This window comes from Somniosus microcephalus, chromosome 12, assembly GCF_052327205.1.
Source record: "Somniosus microcephalus isolate GS21.2 chromosome 12, FLI_Smic_1.0, whole genome shotgun sequence".
NCBI classification, from domain to species: Eukaryota; Metazoa; Chordata; class Chondrichthyes; order Squaliformes; family Somniosidae; genus Somniosus; species Somniosus microcephalus.
Window position 1 is genome coordinate 224,358,180 of NC_140998.1, and position 20,574 is coordinate 224,378,753.

At 47.6% G+C, this 20,574-nt stretch overlaps 1 protein-coding gene across 1 annotated transcript in view; it reads right to left on the bottom strand.

The window, feature by feature from the left end:
* Positions 1-12,342: 12,342 nt before the first annotated feature.
* Positions 12,343-20,574, bottom strand: part of LOC147110192 (protein Aster-B-like) — a 50,145-nt gene continuing 41,913 nt past the window's right edge. Inside the window, exons 9-11 of the mRNA XM_086004119.1 lie at positions 17,274-17,430; positions 14,216-14,393; positions 12,343-12,709 (exon numbers count right to left, since the gene is read on the bottom strand). Coding sequence (XP_085860245.1) covers positions 12,522-12,709; positions 14,216-14,393; positions 17,274-17,430 — 523 coding nt within the window. The 3' untranslated portion in view covers positions 12,343-12,521. The remainder of the gene's footprint in view (positions 12,710-14,215; positions 14,394-17,273; positions 17,431-20,574) is intronic.

Here is a 20,574-nt window from a genome sequence, read left to right on the forward strand (position 1 = left end):
CACTGTGTAACTGTACAGAGTCACTGTTTATTCAGGGTAAGGGTCACTCACTGTAACTGTACAGAGTCACTGTTTATTCAGGGTAAGGGTCACTCACTGTAACTGTACAGAGTCACTGTTTATTCAGGGTAAGGATCACTCACTGTGTAACTGTACAGAGTCACTGTTTATTCAGGGTAAGGGTCACTCACTGTGTAACTGTACAGAGTCCCTGTTTATTCAGGGTAAGGGTCACTCACTGTGTAACTGTACAGAGTCACTGTTTATTCAGGGTAAGGGTCACTCACTGTAATTGTACAGAGTCACTGTTTATTCAGGGTAAGGATCACTCACTGTGTAACTGTACAGAGTCACTGTTTATTCAGGGTAAGGGTCACTCACTGTAACTGTACAGAGTCACTGTTTATTCAGGGTAAGGGTCACTCACTGTAACTGTACAGAGTCACTGTTTATTCAGGGTAAGGATCACTCACTGTGTAACTGTACAGAGTCACTGTTTATTCAGGGTAAGGGTCACTCACTGTGTAACTGTACAGAGTCACTGTTTATTCAGGGTAAGGATCACTCACTGTGTAACTGTACAGAGTCACTGTTTATTCAGGGTAAGGGTCACTCACTGTGTAACTGTACAGAGTCCCTGTTTATTCAGGGTAAGGGTCACTCACTAACTGCACAGAGTCACTGTTTATTCAGGGTAAGGATCACTCACTGTGCAGTTTATTCAGGGTAAGGGCCACTCACTGTATCTGTACAGTCACTGTTTATTCAGGGTAAGGATCACTCACTGTGCAGTTTATTCAGGGTAAGGGTCACTCACTGTAACTGTACAGAGTCACTGTTTATTCAGGGTAAGGGCCACTCACTGTAACTGTACAGAGTCACTGTTTATTCAGGGTAAGTGTCACTCACTAACTGTACAGAGTCACTGTTTATTCAGGGTAAGAGTCACTCACGGTAACTGTACAGAGTCACTGTTTATTCAGGGTAAGGTTCACTCACTGTAACTGTACAGAGTCACTGTTTATTCAGGGTAAGGGTCACTCACTGTAACTGTAGAGTGTCACTGTTTATTCAGGGTAAGGGTCACTCACTGTAACTGTACAGAGTCACTGTTTATTCAGGGTAAGGGTCACTCACCGTGTAACTGTACAGAGTCACTGTTTATTCAGGGTAAGGGTCACTCACTGTGTAACTGTACAGAGTCACTGTTTATTCAGGGTAAGGGTCACTCACTGTGTAACTGTACAGAGTCACTGTTTATTCAGGGTAAGGGTCACTCACTGTGTAACTGTACAGAGTCACTGTTTATTCAGGGTAAGGGTCACTCACTGTAACTGTACAGAGTCACTGTTTATTCAGGGTAAGAGTCACTCACTGTGTAACTGTACAGAGTCACTGTTTATTCAGGGTAAGGGTCACTCACTGTAACTGTGCAGAGTCACTGTTTATTCAGGGTAAGGGTCACTCACTAACTGTACAGAGTCACTGTTTATTCAGGGTAAGGGTCACTCACTGTAACTGTACAGAGTCACTGTTTATTCAGGGTAAGGGTCACTCACTGTAACTGTACAGAGTCACTGTTTATTCAGGGTAAGGGTCACTCACTGTAACTGTACAGAGTCACTGTTTATTCAGGGTAAGGGTCACTCACTGTGTAACTGTACAGAGTCACTGTTTATTCAGGGTAAGGGTCACTCACTGTAACTGCACAGAGTCACTGTTTATTCAGGGGAAGGGTCACTCACTGTAACTGTACAGAGTCACTGTTTATTCAGGGTAAGGGTCACTCACTGTAACTGTACAGAGTCACTGTTTATTCAGGGTGAGGGTCACTCACTGTAACTGTACAGAGTCACTGTTTATTCAGGGTAAGGGTCACTCACTAACTGTACAGAGTCACTGTTTATTCAGGGTAAGGGTCACTCACTGTGTAACTGTACAGAGTCACTGTTTATTCAGGGTAAGGGTCACTCACTGTAACTGTACAGGGTCACTGTTTATTCAGGGTAAGGGTCACTCACTAACTGTACAGAGTCACTGTTTATTCAGGGTGAGGGTCACTCACTGTGTAACTGTACAGAGTCACTGTTTATTCAGGGTAAGGGTCACTCACTGTAACTGTACAGAGTCACTGTTTATTCAGGGTAAGGGTCACTCACTGTAACTGTACAGAGTCACTGTTTATTCAGGGTAAGGGTCACTCACTGTGTAACTGTACAGAGTCACTGTTTATTCAGGGTAAGGGTCACTCACTAAGTGTACAGTGTCACTGTTTATTCAGAGTAAGGGTCACTCACTAAGTGTACAGTGTCACTGTTTATTCAGAGTAAGGGTCACTCACTGTAACTGTACAGAGTCACTGTTTATTCAGGGATAGGGTCACTCACTGTAACTGTACAGTGTCACTGTTTATTCAGAGTAAGGGTCACTCACTGTAACTGTACAGGGTCACTGTTTATTCAGGGTAAGGGTCACTCACTGTGTAACTGTACAGAATCACTGTTTATTCAGGGTAAGGGTCACTCACTGTAACTGTACAGAGTCACTGTTTATTCAGGGTAAGGGTCACTCGCTGTGTAACTGTACAGAGTCACTGTTTATTCAGGGTAAGGGTCACTCACTGTAACTGTACAGAGTCACTGTTTATTCAGGGTAAGGGTCACTCACTGTAACTGTACAGAGTCACTGTTTTTTCAGAGTAAGGGTCACTCACTGTAACTGTACAGAGTCACTGTATATTCAGGGTAAGGGTCACTCACTGTAACTGTACAGAGTCACTGTTTATTCAGGGTAAGGGTCACTCGCTGTGTAACTGTACAGAGTCACTGTTTATTCAGGGTAACGGTCACTCACTGTAACTGTACAGAGTCACTGTTTATTCAGGGTAAGGGTCACTCACTAACTGTACAGAGTCACTGTTTATTCAGGGTAAGGGTCACTCACTGTAACTGTACAGAGTCACTGTTTATTCAGGGTAAGGGTCACTCACTAACTGTACAGAGTCACTGTTTATTCAGGGTAAGGGTCACTCACTAACTGTACAGAGTCACTGTTTATTCAGGGTAAGGGTCACTCACTGTGTAACTGTACAGAGTCACTGTTTATTCAGGGTAAGGGTCACTCACTGTAACTGTACAGAGTCACTGTTTATTCAGGGTAAGGGTCACTCACTGTGTAACTGTACAGAGTCACTGTTTATTCAGGGTAAGGGTCACTCACTGTAACTGTACAGAGTCACTGTTTATTCAGGGTAAGGGTCACTCACTGTAACTGTACAGAGTCACTGTTTATTCAGGGTAAGGGTCACTCACTGTGTAACTGTACAGAGTCACTGTTTATTCAGGGTAAGGGTCACTCACTGTAACTGTACAGAGTCACTGTTTATTCAGGGTAAAGGTCACTCGCTGTGTAACTGTACAGAGTCACTGTTTATTCAGGGTAAGGGTCACTCACTGTGTAACTGTACAGAGTCACTGTTTATTCAGGGTAAGGGTCACTCACTGTGTAACTGTACAGAGTCACTGTTTATTCAGGGTAAGGGTCACTCACTGTGTAACTGCACAGAGTCACTGTTTATTCAGGGTAAGGGTCACTCACTGTGTAACTGTACAGAGTCACTGTTTATTCAGGGTAAGGGTCACTCACTGTAACTGTACAGAGTCACTGTTTATTCAGGGTAAGGGTCACTCACTGTAACTGTACAGAGTCACTGTTTATTCAGGGTAAGGGTCACTCACTGTAACTGTACAGAGTCACTGTTTATTCAGGGTAAGGGTCACTCACTGTAACTGTACAGAGTCACTGTTTATTCAGGGTAAGGGTCACTCACTGTGTAACTGTACAGAGTCACTGTTTATTCAGGGTAAGGGTCACTCACTGTAACTGTACAGAGTCACTGTTTATTCAGGGTAAGGGTCACTCACTGTAACTGTACAGAGTCACTGTTTATTCAGGGTAAGGGTCACTCACTGTAACTGTACAGAGTCACTGTTTATTCAGAGTAAGGGTCACTCACAGTGTAACTGTACAGAGTCACTGTTTATTCAGGGTAAGGGTCACTCACTGTAACTGTACAGAGTCACTGTTTATTCAGGGTAAGGGTCACTCACTGTGTAACTGTACAGAGTCACTGTTTATTCAGGGTAAGGGTCACTCACTGTGTAACTGTACAGAGTCACTGTTTATTGAGGGTAAGGGTCACTCACTGTAACTGTACAGAGTCACTGTTTATTCAGGGTAAGGGTCACTCACTGTAACTGTACAGAGTCACTGTTTATTCAGGGTAAGGGTCACTCACTGTAACTGTACAGAGTCACTGTTTATTCAGGGTAAGGGTCACTCACTGTAACTGTACAGAGTCACTGTTTATTCAGGGTAAGGGTCACTCACTGTAACTGTACAGAGTCACTGTTTATTCAGGGTAAGGGTCACTCACTGTAACTGTACAGAGTCACTGTTTATTCAGGGTAAGGGTCACTCACTGTAACTGTACAGAGTCACTGTTTATTCAGGGTAAGGGTCACTCACTGTGTAACTGTACAGAGTCACTGTTTATTCAGGGTAAGGGTCACTCACTGTGTAACTGTACAGAGTCACTGTTTATTGAGGGTAAGGGTCACTCACTGTAACTGTACAGAGTCACTGTTTATTCAGGGTAAGGGTCACTCACTGTAACTGTACAGAGTCACTGTTTATTCAGGGTAAGGGTCACTCACTGTAACTGTACAGAGTCACTGTTTATTCAGGGTAAGGGTCACTCACAGTGTAACTGTACAGAGTCACTGTTTATTCAGGGTAAGGGTCACTCACTGTAACTGTACAGAGTCACTGTTTATTCAGGGTAAGGGTCACTCACTGTGTAACTGTACAGAGTCACTGTTTATTCAGGGTAAGGGTCACTCACTGTGTAACTGTACAGAGTCACTGTTTATTGAGGGTAAGGGTCACTCACTGTAACTGTACAGAGTCACTGTTTATTCAGGGTAAGGGTCACTCACTGTAACTGTACAGAGTCACTGTTTATTCAGGGTAAGGGTCACTCACTGTAACTGTACAGAGTCACTGTTTATTCAGGGTAAGGGTCACTCACTGTAACTGTACAGAGTCACTGTTTATTCAGGGTAAGGGTCACTCACTGTAACTGTACAGAGTCACTGTTTATTCAGGGTAAGGGTCACTCACTGTAACTGTACAGAGTCACTGTTTATTCAGAGTAAGGGTCACTCACTGTAACTGTACAGAGTCACTGTTTATTCAGGGTAAGGGTCACTCACTGTAACTGTACAGAGTCACTGTTTATTCAGGGTAAGGGTCACTCACTAACTGTACAGAGTCACTGTTTATTCAGGGTAAGGGTCACTCACTAACTGTACAGAGTCACTGTTTATTCAGGGTAAGGGTCACTCACTGTGTAACTGTACAGAGTCACTGTTTATTCAGGGTAAGGGTCACTCACTGTAACTGTACAGAGTCACTGTTTATTCAGGGTAAGGGTCACTCACTGTGTAACTGTACAGAGTCACTGTTTATTCAGGGTAAGGGTCACTCACTGTAACTGTACAGAGTCACTGTTTATTCAGGGTAAGGGTCACTCACTGTAACTGTACAGAGTCACTGTTTATTCAGGGTAAGGGTCACTCACTGTGTAACTGTACAGAGTCACTGTTTATTCAGGGTAAGGGTCACTCACTGTAACTGTACAGAGTCACTGTTTATTCAGGGTAAAGGTCACTCGCTGTGTAACTGTACAGAGTCACTGTTTATTCAGGGTAAGGGTCACTCACTGTGTAACTGTACAGAGTCACTGTTTATTCAGGGTAAGGGTCACTCACTGTAACTGTACAGAGTCACTGTTTATTCAGGGTAAGGGTCACTCACTGTGTAACTGCACAGAGTCACTGTTTATTCAGGGTAAGGGTCACTCACTGTGTAACTGTACAGAGTCACTGTTTATTCAGGGTAAGGGTCACTCACTGTAACTGTACAGAGTCACTGTTTATTCAGGGTAAGGGTCACTCACTGTAACTGTACAGAGTCACTGTTTATTCAGGGTAAGGGTCACTCACTGTAACTGTACAGAGTCACTGTTTATTCAGGGTAAGGGTCACTCACTGTAACTGTACAGAGTCACTGTTTATTCAGGGTAAGGGTCACTCACTGTGTAACTGTACAGAGTCACTGTTTATTCAGGGTAAGGGTCACTCACTGTAACTGTACAGAGTCACTGTTTATTCAGGGTAAGGGTCACTCACTGTAACTGTACAGAGTCACTGTTTATTCAGGGTAAGGGTCACTCACTGTAACTGTACAGAGTCACTGTTTATTCAGAGTAAGGGTCACTCACAGTGTAACTGTACAGAGTCACTGTTTATTCAGGGTAAGGGTCACTCACTGTAACTGTACAGAGTCACTGTTTATTCAGGGTAAGGGTCACTCACTGTGTAACTGTACAGAGTCACTGTTTATTCAGGGTAAGGGTCACTCACTGTGTAACTGTACAGAGTCACTGTTTATTGAGGGTAAGGGTCACTCACTGTAACTGTACAGAGTCACTGTTTATTCAGGGTAAGGGTCACTCACTGTAACTGTACAGAGTCACTGTTTATTCAGGGTAAGGGTCACTCACTGTAACTGTACAGAGTCACTGTTTATTCAGGGTAAGGGTCACTCACTGTAACTGTACAGAGTCACTGTTTATTCAGGGTAAGGGTCACTCACTGTAACTGTACAGAGTCACTGTTTATTCAGGGTAAGGGTCACTCACTGTAACTGTACAGAGTCACTGTTTATTCAGAGTAAGGGTCACTCACTGTAACTGTACAGAGTCACTGTTTATTCAGGGTAAGGGTCACTCACTGTAACTGTACAGAGTCACTGTTTATTCAGGGTAAGGGTCACTCACTGTAACTGTACAGAGTCACTGTTTATTCAGGGTAAGGGTCACTCACTGTGTAACTGTACAGAGTCACTGTTTATTCAGGGTAAGGGTCACTCACTGTAACTGTACAGAGTCACTGTTTATTCAGGGTAAGGGTCACTCACTGTAACTGTACAGAGTCACTGTTTATTCAGGGTAAGGGTCACTCACTGTAACTGTACAGAGTCACTGTTTATTCAGGGTAAGGGTCACTCACTGTAACTGTACAGAGTCAGTTTATTCAGGGTAAGGGTCACTCACTGTAACTGTACAGAGTCACTGTTTATTCAGAGTAAGGGTCACTCACAGTGTAACTGTACAGAGTCACTGTTTATTCAGGGTAAGGGTCACTCACTGTAACTGTACAGAGTCACTGTTTATTCAGGGTAAGGGTCACTCACTGTGTAACTGTACAGAGTCACTGTTTATTCAGGGTAAGGGTCACTCACTGTGTAACTGTACAGAGTCACTGTTTATTGAGGGTAAGGGTCACTCACTGTAACTGTACAGAGTCACTGTTTATTCAGGGTAAGGGTCACTCACTGTAACTGTACAGAGTCACTGTTTATTCAGGGTAAGGGTCACTCACTGTAACTGTACAGAGTCACTGTTTATTCAGGGTAAGGGTCACTCACTGTAACTGTACAGAGTCACTGTTTATTCAGGGTAAGGGTCACTCACTGTAACTGTACAGAGTCACTGTTTATTCAGGGTAAGGGTCACTCACTGTGTAACTGTACAGAGTCACTGTTTATTCAGGGTAAGGGTCACTCACTGTAACTGTACAGAGTCACTGTTTATTCAGGGTAAGGGTCACTCACTGTGTAACTGTACAGAGTCACTGTTTATTCAGGGTAAGGGTCACTCACTGTGTAACTGTACAGAGTCACTGTTTATTCAGGGTAAGGGTCACTCACTGTAACTGTACAGAGTCACTGTTTATTCAGGGTAAGAGTCACTCACTGTAACTGTACAGAGTCACTGTTTATTCAGGGTAAGGGTCACTCACTGTAACTGTACAGAGTCACTGTTTATTCAGGGTAAGGGTCACTCACTGTAACTGTACAGAGTCACTGTTTATTCAGGGTAAGGATCACTCACTGTAACTGTACAGAGTCACTGTTTATTCAGGGTAAGGGTCACTCACTGTGTAACTGTACAAAGTCACTGTTTATTCAGGGTAAGGGTCACTCACTGTGTAACTGTACAGAGTCACTGTTTATTCAGGGTAAGGGTCACTCACTGTAACTGTACAGAGTCACTGTTTATTCAGGGTAAGGGTCACTCACTGTAACTGTACAGAGTCACTGTTTATTCAGGGTAAGGGTCACTCACTGTAACTGTACAGAGTCACTGTTTATTCAGGGTAAGTGTCACTCACTGTAACTGTACAGAGTCACTGTTTATTCAGGGTAAGGGTCACTCACTGTGTAACTGTACAGAGTCACTGTTTATTCAGGGTAAGGGTCACTCACTGTGTAACTGTACAGAGTCACTGTTTATTCAGGGTAAGGGTCACACACTGTGTAACTGTACAGAGTCACTGTTTATTCAGGGTAAGGGTCACTCACTGTGTAACTGTACAGAGTCACTGTTTATTCAGGGTAAGGGTCACTCACTGTGTAACTGTACAGAGTCACTGTTTATTCAGGGTAAGGGTCACTCACTGTAACTGTACAGAGTCACTGTTTATTCAGGGTAAGGGTCACTCACTGTGTAACTGTACAGAGTCACTGTTTATTCAGGGTAAGGGTCACTCACTGTAACTGTACAGAGTCACTGTTTATTCAGGGTAAGGGTCACTCACTGTAACTGTACAGAGTCACTGTTTATTCAGGGTAAGGGTCACTCACTGTGTAACTGTACAGAGTCACTGTTTATTCAGGGTAAGAGTCACTCACTGTGTAACTGTACAGTCGCTGTTTATTCAGGGTAAGGGTCATTCACTGTGTAACTGTACAGAGTCACTGTTTATTCAGGGTAAGGGTCACTCTCTGTAACTGTACAGAGTCACTGTTTATTCAGGGTAAGGGTCACTCACTGTGTAACTGTACAGAGTCACTGTTTATTCAGGGTAAGGGTCACTCACTGTGTAACTGTACAGAGTCACTGTTTATTCAGGGTAAGGGTCACTCACTGTAACTGTACAGAGTCACTGTTTATTCAGGGTAAGGGTCACTCACTGTAACTGTACAGAGTCACTGTTTATTCAGGGTAAGGGTCACTCACTGTGTAACTGTACAGAGTCGCTGTTTATTCAGGGTAAGGGTCACTCACTGTAACTGTACAGAGTCACTGTTTATTCAGGGTAAGGGTCACTCACTGTAACTGTACAGAGTCACTGTTTATTCAGGGTAAGGGTCACTCACTGTGTAACTGTACAGAGTCACTGTTTATTCAGGGTAAGGGTCACTCACTGTAACTGTACAGAGTCACTGTTTATTCAGGGTAAGGGTCACTCACTGTGTAACTGTACAGAGTCACTGTTTATTCAGGGTAAGGGTCACTCACTGTGTAACTGTACAGAGTCACTGTTTATTCAGGGTAAGGGTCACTCACTGTAACTGTACAGAGTCACTGTTTATTCAGGGTAAGGGTCACTCACTGTGTAACTGTACAGAGTCACTGTTTATTCAGGGTAAGGGTCACTCACTGTAACTGTACAGAGTCACTGTTTATTCAGGGTAAGGGTCACTCACTGTGTAACTGTACAGAGTCACTGTTTATTCAGGGTAAGGGTCACTCACTGTAACTGTACAGAGTCACTGTTTATTCAGGGTAAGGGTCTCTCACTGTGTAACTGTACAGAGTCACTGTTTATTCAGGGTAAGGGTCACTCACTGTAACTGTACAGAGTCACTGTTTAGTCAGGGTAAGGGTCACTCACTGTGTAACTGTACAGAGTCACTGTTTATTCAGGGTAAGGGTCACTCACTGTAACTGTACAGAGTCACTGTTTATTCAGGGTAAGGGTCACTCACTGTGTAACTGTACAGAGTCACTGTTTATTCAGTGTAAGGGTCACTCACTGTGTAACTGTACAGAGTCACTGTTTATTCAGGGTAAGGGTCACTCACTGTAACTGTACAGAGTCACTGTTTATTCAGGGTAAGGGTCACTCACTGTAACTGTACAGAGTCACTGTTTATTCAGGGTAAGGGTCACTCACTGTGTAACTGTACAGAGTCACTGTTTATTCAGGGTAAGGGTCACTCACTGTGTAACTGTACAGTCACTGTTTATTCAGGGTAAGGGTCACTCACTGTAACTGTACAGAGTCACTGTTTATTCAGGGTAAGAGTCACTCACTGTGTAACTGTACAGAGTCACTGTTTATTCAGGGTAAGGGTCACTCACTGTGACTGTACAGAGTCACTGTTTATTCAGGGTAAGGGTCACTCACTGTGTAACTGTACAGAGTCACTGTTTATTCAGGGTAAGGGTCACTCACTAACTGTACAGAGTCACTGTTTATTCAGGGTAAGGGTCACTCACTGTAACTGTACAGAGTCACTGTTTATTCAGGGTAAGGGTCACTCACTGTAACTGTACAGAGTCACTGTTTATTCAGGGTAAGGGTCACTCACTGTGTAACTGTACAGAGTCACTGTTTATTGAGGGTAAGGGTCACTCACTGTGTAACTGTACAGAGTCACTGTTTATTCAGGGTAAGGGTCACTCACTGTGTAACTGTACAGAGTCACTGTTTATTCAGGGTAAGGGCCACTCACTGTAACTGTACAGTCACTGTTTATTCAGGGTAAGGGTCACTCTCTGTGTAACTGTACAGAGTCACTGTTTATTCAGGGTAAGGGTCACTCACTGTGTAACTGTACAGAGTCACTGTTTATTCAGGGTAAGGGTCACTCACTGTGTAACTGTACAGAGTCACTGTTTATTCAGGGTAAGGGTCACTCACTGTGTAACTGTACAGAGTCACTGTTTATTCAGGGTAAGGGTCACTCACTGTAACTGTACAGAGTCACTGTTTATTCAGGGTAAGGGTCACTCACTGTAACTGTACAGAGTCACTGTTTATTCAGGGTAAGGGTCACTCACTGTAACTGTACAGAGTCACTGTTTATTCAGGGTAAGGGTCACTCACAGTGTAACTGTACAGAGTCACTGTTTATTCAGGGTAAGGGTCACTCACTGTAACTGTACAGAGTCGCTGTTTATTCAGGGTAAGGGTCACTCACTGTGTAACTGTACAGAGTCACTGTTTATTCAGGGTAAGGGTCACTCACTGTGTAACTGTACAGAGTCACTGTTTATTCAGGGTAAGGGTCACTCACTGTAACTGTACAGAGTCACTGTTTATTCAGGGTAAGGGTCACTCACTGTGTAACTGTACAGAGTCACTGTTTATTCAGGGTAAGGGTCACTCACTGTGTAACTGTACAGAGTCACTGTTTATTCAGGGTAAGGGTCACTCACTGTAACTGTACAGAGCCACTGTTTATTCAGGGTAAGGGTCACTCACTGTAACTGTACAGAGTCACTGTTTATTCAGGGTAAGGGTCACTCACTGTAACTGTACAGAGTCACTGTTTATTCAGGGTAAGGGTCACTCACTGTGTAACTGTACAGAGTCACTGTTTATTCAGGGTAAGGGTCACTCACTGTAACTGTACAGAGTCACTGTTTATTCAGGGTAAGGGTCACTCACTGTAACTGTACAGAGTCACTGTTTATTCAGGGTAAGGGTCACTCACTGTGTAACTGTACAGAGTCACTGTTTATTCAGGGTCAGGGTCACTCACTGTAACTGTACAGAGTCACTGTTTATTCAGGGTAAGGGTCACTCACTGTGTAACTGTACAGAGTCACTGTTTATTCAGGGTAAGAGTCACTCACTGTAACTGTACAGAGTCACTGTTTATTCAGGGTAAGGGTCACTCACTGTGTAACTGTACAGAGTCACTGTTTATTCAGGGTAAGGGTCACTCACTGTGTAACTGTACAGAGTCACTGTTTATTCAGGGTAAGGGTCACTCACTGTAACTGTACAGAGTCACTGTTTATTCAGGGTAAGGGTCACTCGCTGTGTAACTGTACAGAGTCACTGTTTATTCAGGGTAAGGTCACTCACTGTAACTGTACAGAGTCACTGTTTATTCAGGGTAAGGGTCACTCACTGTGTAACTGTACAGAGTCACTGTTTATTCAGGGTAAGGGTCACTCACTGTAACTGTACAGAGTCACTGTTTATTCAGGGTAAGGGTCACTCACTGTGTAACTGTACAGAGTCACTGTTTATTCAGGGTAAGGGTCACTCACTGTAACTGTACAGAGTCACTGTTTATTCAGGGTAAGGGTCACTCGCTGTGTAACTGTACAGAGTCACTGTTTATTCAGGGTAAGGGTCACTCACTGTAACTGTACAAAGTCACTGTTTATTCAGGGTAAGGTTCACTCACTGTAACTGTACAGAGTCACTGTTTATTCAGGGTAAGGGTCACTCGCTGTGTAACTGTACAGAGTCACTATTTATTCAGCAGTTTAAATGTACATATTACTGCTCATTACTTCTTTAGTTTTATTGTCAGATATTCAGTGTCTAAAACACGGGTAAACATTTACCGTTGGACAGTAAGCAATAACTTCAAAACAAAAGCCAAACAGAGTTGTAATCTCCCAGGAACGTACCTGTGAATCTACGATTATCTAGGAAGTGGTGCAGGAACTGCGAATCAGTGAACAGCATCTCGTAGAGCTCATCAACGGCGATCCGGAAAACCGAATTAATGTACAACCTCCCACCCAGGTCTGTACAGAATGGTTCAACCTCTCCTTTAGACAAGAAAACAATGTAGCAGAAAATCAGCACGCCGCAGATCGAAGGGCCCCTCGCAGCCCCTTCAGTAACCGTTAACTTGATGCCGAAGCCAAGTATATCATCGCTGGGCGGAGGGTGAAGGATGAGGCACTTTTACAGGAGCCGTCCTTCAGGTGAAATTTTAAACTGGGACCGATCTCGCTCTCCTGGGATCCTCCCCAACTCTCCGCCTTCAACCAACCCCAGCAGGAAGCTTAACTGCTCAGTCACAGCACCGAGACTCATCACTGCCCCACATCACATGCACTTCACACCAATTCATTGTACCTGCTGTGTGTTGGGACATTTCCCAGATGTGGTTAGGTGCTGCACGAAATCAAGTTTGTTTTCTTGAAACAGCCTCTCACAACCGTACAGCACAGAAAGAGGCCATTTGCCTCATCGAGCCCACACTGGGGCCTTTCCACATGAGCCACCCAATCTGATCTCACTGCTTTGTTTCCCCATATTTATCATTCCTCTTTTAAATGTTTGGACCCTTCTTGAGCAACAGGCCCGCAGGTCATTGAAGGTCGCAGCACAAGTTGGTTCAATCACAACGTTTAAGAGGGATTTAGATAAACTTTTAAAGAAGAAAGATATTAAAAGGGTGCAGGAAATGGAACTTGAGTCAGTAACTGCTTATAGGCTATTGGTTGCCTGTAGCGATAGCATCCTGTGATGTAACAGCTTCTCACCACCCCTCTCGACATGAAGTGCCCAGTCACCCACCCATCACCTCCAGCATCAGAGAGGGGATGTGGTTTTAGCGCGACCTTCACCGCTCTCCTCACCTACATCTACCTTCCGCACAACCATCTAATCTTGGCTTCTCGCTGTAGGCAATCACTTCCCTCCCAGGTAACTGTGTCCTTGTTAACTTGTGTACTTTGAAATTCTTCCAGTTTATTTGGGAGGATCTGGGACACCTTCATTGCAGCTCTTAACGGCCAATGTTGCCGATGGACTTCCCAAACGCATTGCTGCAAGCTTTGCCTGGAATATGGGGAAATCAAGAAGCTTCCCTGGGACACCATGATCTCCCGTCATAGTCTCAGGCTTCAGCCTCAGAACGGAGTGGGCCTTTGGCGTAGCGGTAGCATCCCCGCCGCTGGGCCAGAAGGCGTAGGGTTTCGAACCCTGCTCCAGACAGTCCCGGCAAGTGGAGTCGGAGCTCCGGCTCTAAATTCTGGGTTGACATCCAGCGGGATACTTGCGTCCGTGGGTGTGGGTGGCCCCCCCCCCCCCTCGTATGGGTTGTGGGAGCCCGTAAAACCCTCCCGCCATAGGACTAACCACCCTAATGGCTGGTACGAAGATGGTTACGGTCACGGAAGGAGCGTTAATCGCAGCCAGGAATCCTTCCACCACTTCATACAGTTCCCCAAAGGGAACAGTGTGAAGACACGTACGACAACACCTCAGAACGCAGCCCCCAGAGCTTCCTCCATTCCGTGACTGCGCGCTTACTCTTCCCGTACCATCATCCTGGGTTTCTGAGTCGTCGCTGAGGTCTGTCGGAATGTCATCATCTATGAGGTCCAAAGACAGCAGGTTTCCCGTTAACTGGAGTGTTGGTTGCTCAGTGACCAGGCTTATGTCCCGGGTGCTTGCGACCGTTGCCTCACATTCTGTTGCTGTTATTAGCTGTTCACGGAACTGAAGAGGGATGAAAAGAGCGTCAGACTGCAGGAATAATCCCAACAAGTTAGACAGGCGACATCATACACTGTCCCCTCACTCTGTCCCCCCCTCCAGGGCACTGGAATCCCGTTCTCTACCCTCTCTGGCACTGTCACCTCCAGAGTCCCCCAAGGATTACACCCCAAGGCAGAATCCTATGGAACACCATTCACCAACTTTCCAGTCCAAAGACTTAGGGGAAGAAATTCGGTGTCGCCCCGTGTGGGGTGCAATTATCGGCTGGGCGCAAAGTTTAGCGCCCGGCGCTAATTATCGCCTCAGACTGCAAACTTGGCTTCTGTTGGCCGTGGAGGTGATTGGAGCGCTAAATCAGACGCTGCACACCTCTCTTAAGGCGCTAACGCCGAGGAGCTAGGCGCTACCTCAGAGTGCGGGCGAAGCTCATGTGATGTCAGTCAGCAATGGAACACAGACACACTGGCGCCGGCCAGTTCTTAAAGGGGAGGGTCGATCTTGCTCGCCATCCACACCCTGCTCATTGCAGCCTTGAATCTCGGCCTTCGAGAGACCTGTACATCAAACCTGCTGGAAAGAACAATGGAGAGGTCCAAGGAAAGAGCTCAGAGTGCAGCCCCCACAGTCTCTTCTAAATCGATGCCAGGAAGCTCAAATCAAAATGAACTTGCAAAGTGCTGGTCAGTGCCCAAAACTCCTTCACACAGCGTTGAATCTCTCCAGAAGTCTCTCTCTCTCTCTCTCTCTCAGAATGCGTGGTGCAAAAATGTCGCCGACAAAAAAAGGCAGGAAGCGGTCGCCTTTAAATAGCGCTCCCCCAGTCCCTGCCTGACTGCAAAACGCTCTCCTCAACCTGTCGTTGCTAGCGGCTCAATATAAGAACATAAGAACTAGGAGCAGGAGTAGGCCAATCGGCCCCTCGAGCCTGCTCCGCCATTCAATAAGATCATGGCTGATCTGATCCTAACCTCAAATCTTCTATCACTGTGCATCCACCCGAACCCATGTGATCTCCCGGGAGAGGCGAAAAACCAGATAAAGACCCAATGGCCAATTTGGGAGAAAAAAATCTGGGAAATTCCTCTCCGACCCATCTAGGCGATTGAAATTCTTCCAGGAGATCACTCTGTCCCTATATTTTCTACAGTACTTACCTTCTGTAAAGGCGATCTCCACCCCAGCCAGGAACAGGAATAAAACCATCTCCTGAAATCTAACACAGAATTAGAACAAAGTAGGAGCAGAACCAGGCTACACGGCCCCTGGGCCCACTCCACTACCCACAGGGCCATGACCATTCCGAACCTAGACTCATGTCCATTTTCCTGCCCGCTCCCCGTAACCCTTAATTCCCTTTACTTCTAGGAAACTATCTATTTCTGTTTTAAATTTATTTAATGATGTAGCTTCCACAGCTTTCTGGGGCAGCAAATTCCACAAACCTACCACCCTCTGAGTGAAGAAGTTTCTCCTCATCTCAGTTTTGAAAGAGCAGCCCCTTAATTTAAGATTATGCCCCCTAGTTCTAATTTCACCCATCATTGGGAACATCCTCACCGCATCCACCCGATCCAACCCCTTCACAATCTTATATGTTTCAATAAGATCGCCTCTCATTCTTCTGAACTCCAATGAGTAGAGTCCCAATCTACTCAACCTCTCCTCATATGACCACCCCCTCATCCCCGGGATTAACCGAGTGAACCTTCTTTGTACTGACTCGAGAGCAAGTATGTCTTTTCTTAAGTATGGACACCAAAACTGTATGCAGTATTCCAGGTGCGGTCTCACCAATACCTTGTACAACTGCAGCAATACCTCCCTGTTTTTATATTCCATCCCCCTAGCAATAAAAGCCAACATTCCATTGGCCTTCTTGATCACTTGCTGCACCTGCATACTAACCTTTTGAGTTTCGTGGACCAGGACCCCCAGATCCCTTTGTTCTTCAGTACTTTCCAGTTTCTTGCCATTAAGATAATAACTTGCTCTATGATTTTTCCTGCCAAAGTGCATAACCTCACACTTTCCAGTATTGTATTCCATCTGCCAAATCTCTGCCCACTTACTTAGCCTCTCTATGTCCCCTTGCAGGTTTTTTACGTCCTCCTCACTCACTACTTTCCGTCCCATCTTTGTATCATCTGCAAACTTTGATATGTTACACTCGGTCCCCTCCTCCAAATCGTTAATATAGATTGTAAAGAGTTGGGGACCCAGCACTGACCCCTGCGGAACACCACTAGTTACTGGTTGCCAGTCTGAGAATGAACCATTTATCCCAACTCTCTGCTTTCTGTTAGAGAGCCAATCCTCCACCCACGCCAGAATATTACCCCCAATCCCGTGATTTTTTATCTTGAGCAATAATCTTTTGTGTGGCACCTTGTCAAATGCCTTTTGGAAGTCTAAATACACTACGTCCACTGGTTCCCCTTTATCCACCCTGAATATCTGGTCCGGGGCGTTGCACACTTGACTGACGTCACGATCTGCGGGCGCAGGAGATCGTGGCGGTAGTGTTTAGCGCTGTCTGGTCAATTTCATGAGCAGCGCAAACATCGCCTCGCCCGGGCGCTAGTTGCTTTGCGCCCCATTCGCGTGCTAACGGGAGGCACAAAGCAACCGAATTTCCCCCCCTTACTTTTACCACCATCAGTTACTTTCTGCCCTCCAATCCTCTATCTCTGTGGCCACAATCCCTTCACTCCATGTGCCATTACCGTGTCCCTGTGTCTTGCGTCAATTCAATAGGAGAGAAATACACAGGGAACGATAGCTGGGGAATACAGACAAGGAGGAATGGTCCCAGTTCACATGCAGACTGAAGCCATGCACTTTATCCCAGGTCATCAGTAACCATTTCACAACAAGAATTACCAATGGAACAGCATCCAGACTGTCCATAACAGTCAGAGCAGACTCAATGTGGGGCTGGGGGCCAGCTGGAGGGCTGGAGTTCAGCTTCATCTCAATGCTACTCCGAAAAGACATGTCGTTTATTTCTGTAGCATCCAACGCCAGCTCGTCACTGCTCCTGCAACACATCACAGTTAACATGAGACACACTAACTGCGATTTGTCCAACACACAGATCCCAAATAACATCCCAAACCTCCGCCATGCACAGCTGTCAGATACCCAAGTTACGCGTACATAGATAGGGAGGGTTAGAAACATAGAAGATAGGAGCAGGAGTAGGCCATTCGGCCCTTCGAGCCTGCTCCGCCATTCAACGAGATCATGGCTGATCTTCCAAACCCTAGCACCCGGTCCCTACACCGACAGCCATCCCACCCAAGCCCTATCCCCGTAACCCCGCGTATTTAATCCCCCTAACACTAAGGGTCAATTTATCATAGCCAATCAACCTAACCCGCACATCTTTGGACTGTGGGAGGAAACCGGAGCACCCGGAGGAAACCCACGCAAACACGGGGAGAATGTGCAAACTCCACACAGACAGTCACCCGAGGCCAGATTTGAACCCGGGTCCCTGGCGCTGTGAGGCAACAGTGCTAACCACTATGCCACCGATCTGGTTTCATCTCAAATAATGGATTTTGTTTTTTTTTTAAACTTATAAATGGCACTGTAGCTGGAGATAATGAAATGGTTAAATTGTTCACTCCCAGGATGTCAGGGCACAGTTTAGCGGCCTGCCTGCTGTTTAGTTTCTGTGGGACGTGCAGAGTGTGTGATTCGTGTCTGTTTGATCAAACTTTGTCAATACAATGGGTCCAAGATAGCGTTAGGAAGCAGGACAATTGGGCAGGTTGGCACCTGGTGTTTTGCAGGAACGACCTCATTTCTGGGAGGGGCGGGAGCGTGGGTCTTGTTCACAGTCACTGTGATCAGGATATAATGAATCATCTAGGCCAGTGTGTCTGACTAGAGGCCTATAAAGATCTGGAGTTATCCGTCACCATTTGTAGAGAGGCGGGATCGAAAGGTTCGATGAAAGTGACGCTCCTACCCAGAGGGGAAATGGGTGAATTGTGTTCATTTCTCTGAATGACTACCGCTTAAAGACACTGCACGTGTTAAAGACTTGGCTGAACACAATAAAAGGATCTGCTGTCAAATTCAAATGTTCTTACAGAGCAGGCAGAGCTCAGGAAACAGCTAAACCAGGCCAGAGGGTGGAGCCAACAGCCTGCCCGCAGCACTTCCTTCCACTGCAGGCATCTTTCGTCGCTCTCGGCCCTTTTATTTATTTTGGAGTTACTGCCTGTTGCGGTTTGGTTTAGTTTCTCTTCTCTTGATGCAGTAACTGCTTGAGCTGGATGGAGCGGCCAGACAGAGAGAGAGGGGGGGGGAAGAGAGAGGGGGGGAGAGAGAGAGGGGGGGAGAGAGAGAGAGGGGGGGAGAGAGAGAGAGGGGGGGAGAGAGAGAGGGGGGGAGAGAGAGAGGGGGGGAGAGAGACAGCGAGGAGGGGGGAGAGCGAGGAGGGGGGAGAGCGAGGAGGGGGGAGAGCGAGGAGGGGGGAGAGCGAGGAGGGGGGAGAGCGAGGAGGGGGGAGAGCGAGGAGGGGGGAGAGCGAGGAGGGGGGAGAGCGAGGAGGGGGGAGAGCGAGGAGGGGGGAGAGCGAGGAGGGGGGAGAGCGAGGAGGGGGGAGAGCGAGGAGGGGGGAGAGCGAGGAGGGGGGAGAGCGAGGAGGGGGGAGAGCGAGGAGGGGGGAGAGCGAGGAGGGGGGAGAGCGAGGAGGGGGGAGAGCGAGGAGGGGGGAGAGCGAGGAGGGGGGAGAGCGAGGAGGGGGGAGAGCGAGGAGGGGGGAGAGCGAGGAGGGGGGGAGAGCGAGGAGGGGGGAGAGCGAGGAGGGGGGAGAGCGAGGAGGGGGGAGAGCGAGGAGGGGGGAGAGCGAGGAGGGGGGAGAGCGAGGAGGGGGGAGAGCGAGGAGGGGGGAGAGCGAGGAGGGGGGAGAGCGAGGAGGGGGGAGAGCGAGGAGGGGGGAGAGCGAGGAGGGGGGAGAGCGAGGAGGGGGGAGAGCGAGGAGGGGGGAGAGCGAGGAGGGGGGAGAGCGAGGAGGGGGGAGAGCGAGGAGGGGGGAGAGCGAGGGAGAAAAGAAAGAGGAAGGGGGAAAGAGAGAGAAGGGGAAAGAGGAAGAGAGAAGGGGGGGGAGGGAGAGCGCACGAGGGGGGGGGGGGGGGAGGGAGAGCGCGCCGGGAGGGGGGGGCCGGGGGGCGGAAGAGAGGGAGAGCGCGCCAGGGGTGGGAGGGAGAGCGCGCCGGGGGGGGGGGGGGGGGGGGGGGAGGGAGAACGCGCCGGGGGGGGGGGGGAAAGAGAGCCGCGGGGAGGGACAGCGCGTCGGGGGTGGGGGGGTGAGGTGGGAGAGCGCGTTGGGGGGGGGGGGGGGAAGAGGGAGAGCGCGTCGGGGGGGGGGGAAGGGAGAGCGCGGCGGGGGTGGCAGGGAGCGAGGGGGAGGGAATGTATTTTTGTTGAGAATTATGAAACATTTCTTTAAATGCTAGCCACTGCTTATCTACCGCCATACCTTTTAATCTATTTTTCCAATCTACCTTAGCCAACTCACCCCTCATACCTAGGTAATTCACTTCATTTAAGTTAAGACTCTAGTTTCGGACTTAGGCAAGTCACTCTCAAAATTAATGTGGAATTCTATCATATTATGATCACTCTGCCCCAGAGGGACTTAAACCGATGACCCTCTGACAGAGGTCAGAGTGTTCCCACTGAGCTGAGGCTGGCATCAGGACGGCGACAAATTTATTTTAAACTAGCTGGAGTGCCCGGCGGTGCCGAGGCTTTTTCGAGGGCATGTTGTTGTTGGAAGAGAGAGAGAGAGAGCGACTGGGGGGTGGGGGGGGGGGAGAGAAGAGAGAAAGAGAGCGCGACTGGGGGGGAAGAGAGAGAGCGGACTGGGGGGAAGAGAGAAGAGCGACTGGGGGGGAAGAGAGAAGAGCGACTGGGGGGAAGAGAGCGGGGGGGGAAGGGAGGGCGGGGGGGAAGGGAGGGCGGGGGGGAAGGGAGGGGAAAAGGGAGGGGGGGAAGGGGAGGGGGGAAGGGGCGGGGGGGAGAAGGGGGGGCGGGGGGGAAGGGGGGGCGGGGGGGAAGGGGGGGGCGGGAAGGGGAAGGGGGGGCGGGGGGGAAGGGGAGGCGGAAGGGGAGTGGCGGCCCAGGCCGAGAGCCCCGCTCTCCGAGCCCCGCCCCCCCCGGCCGA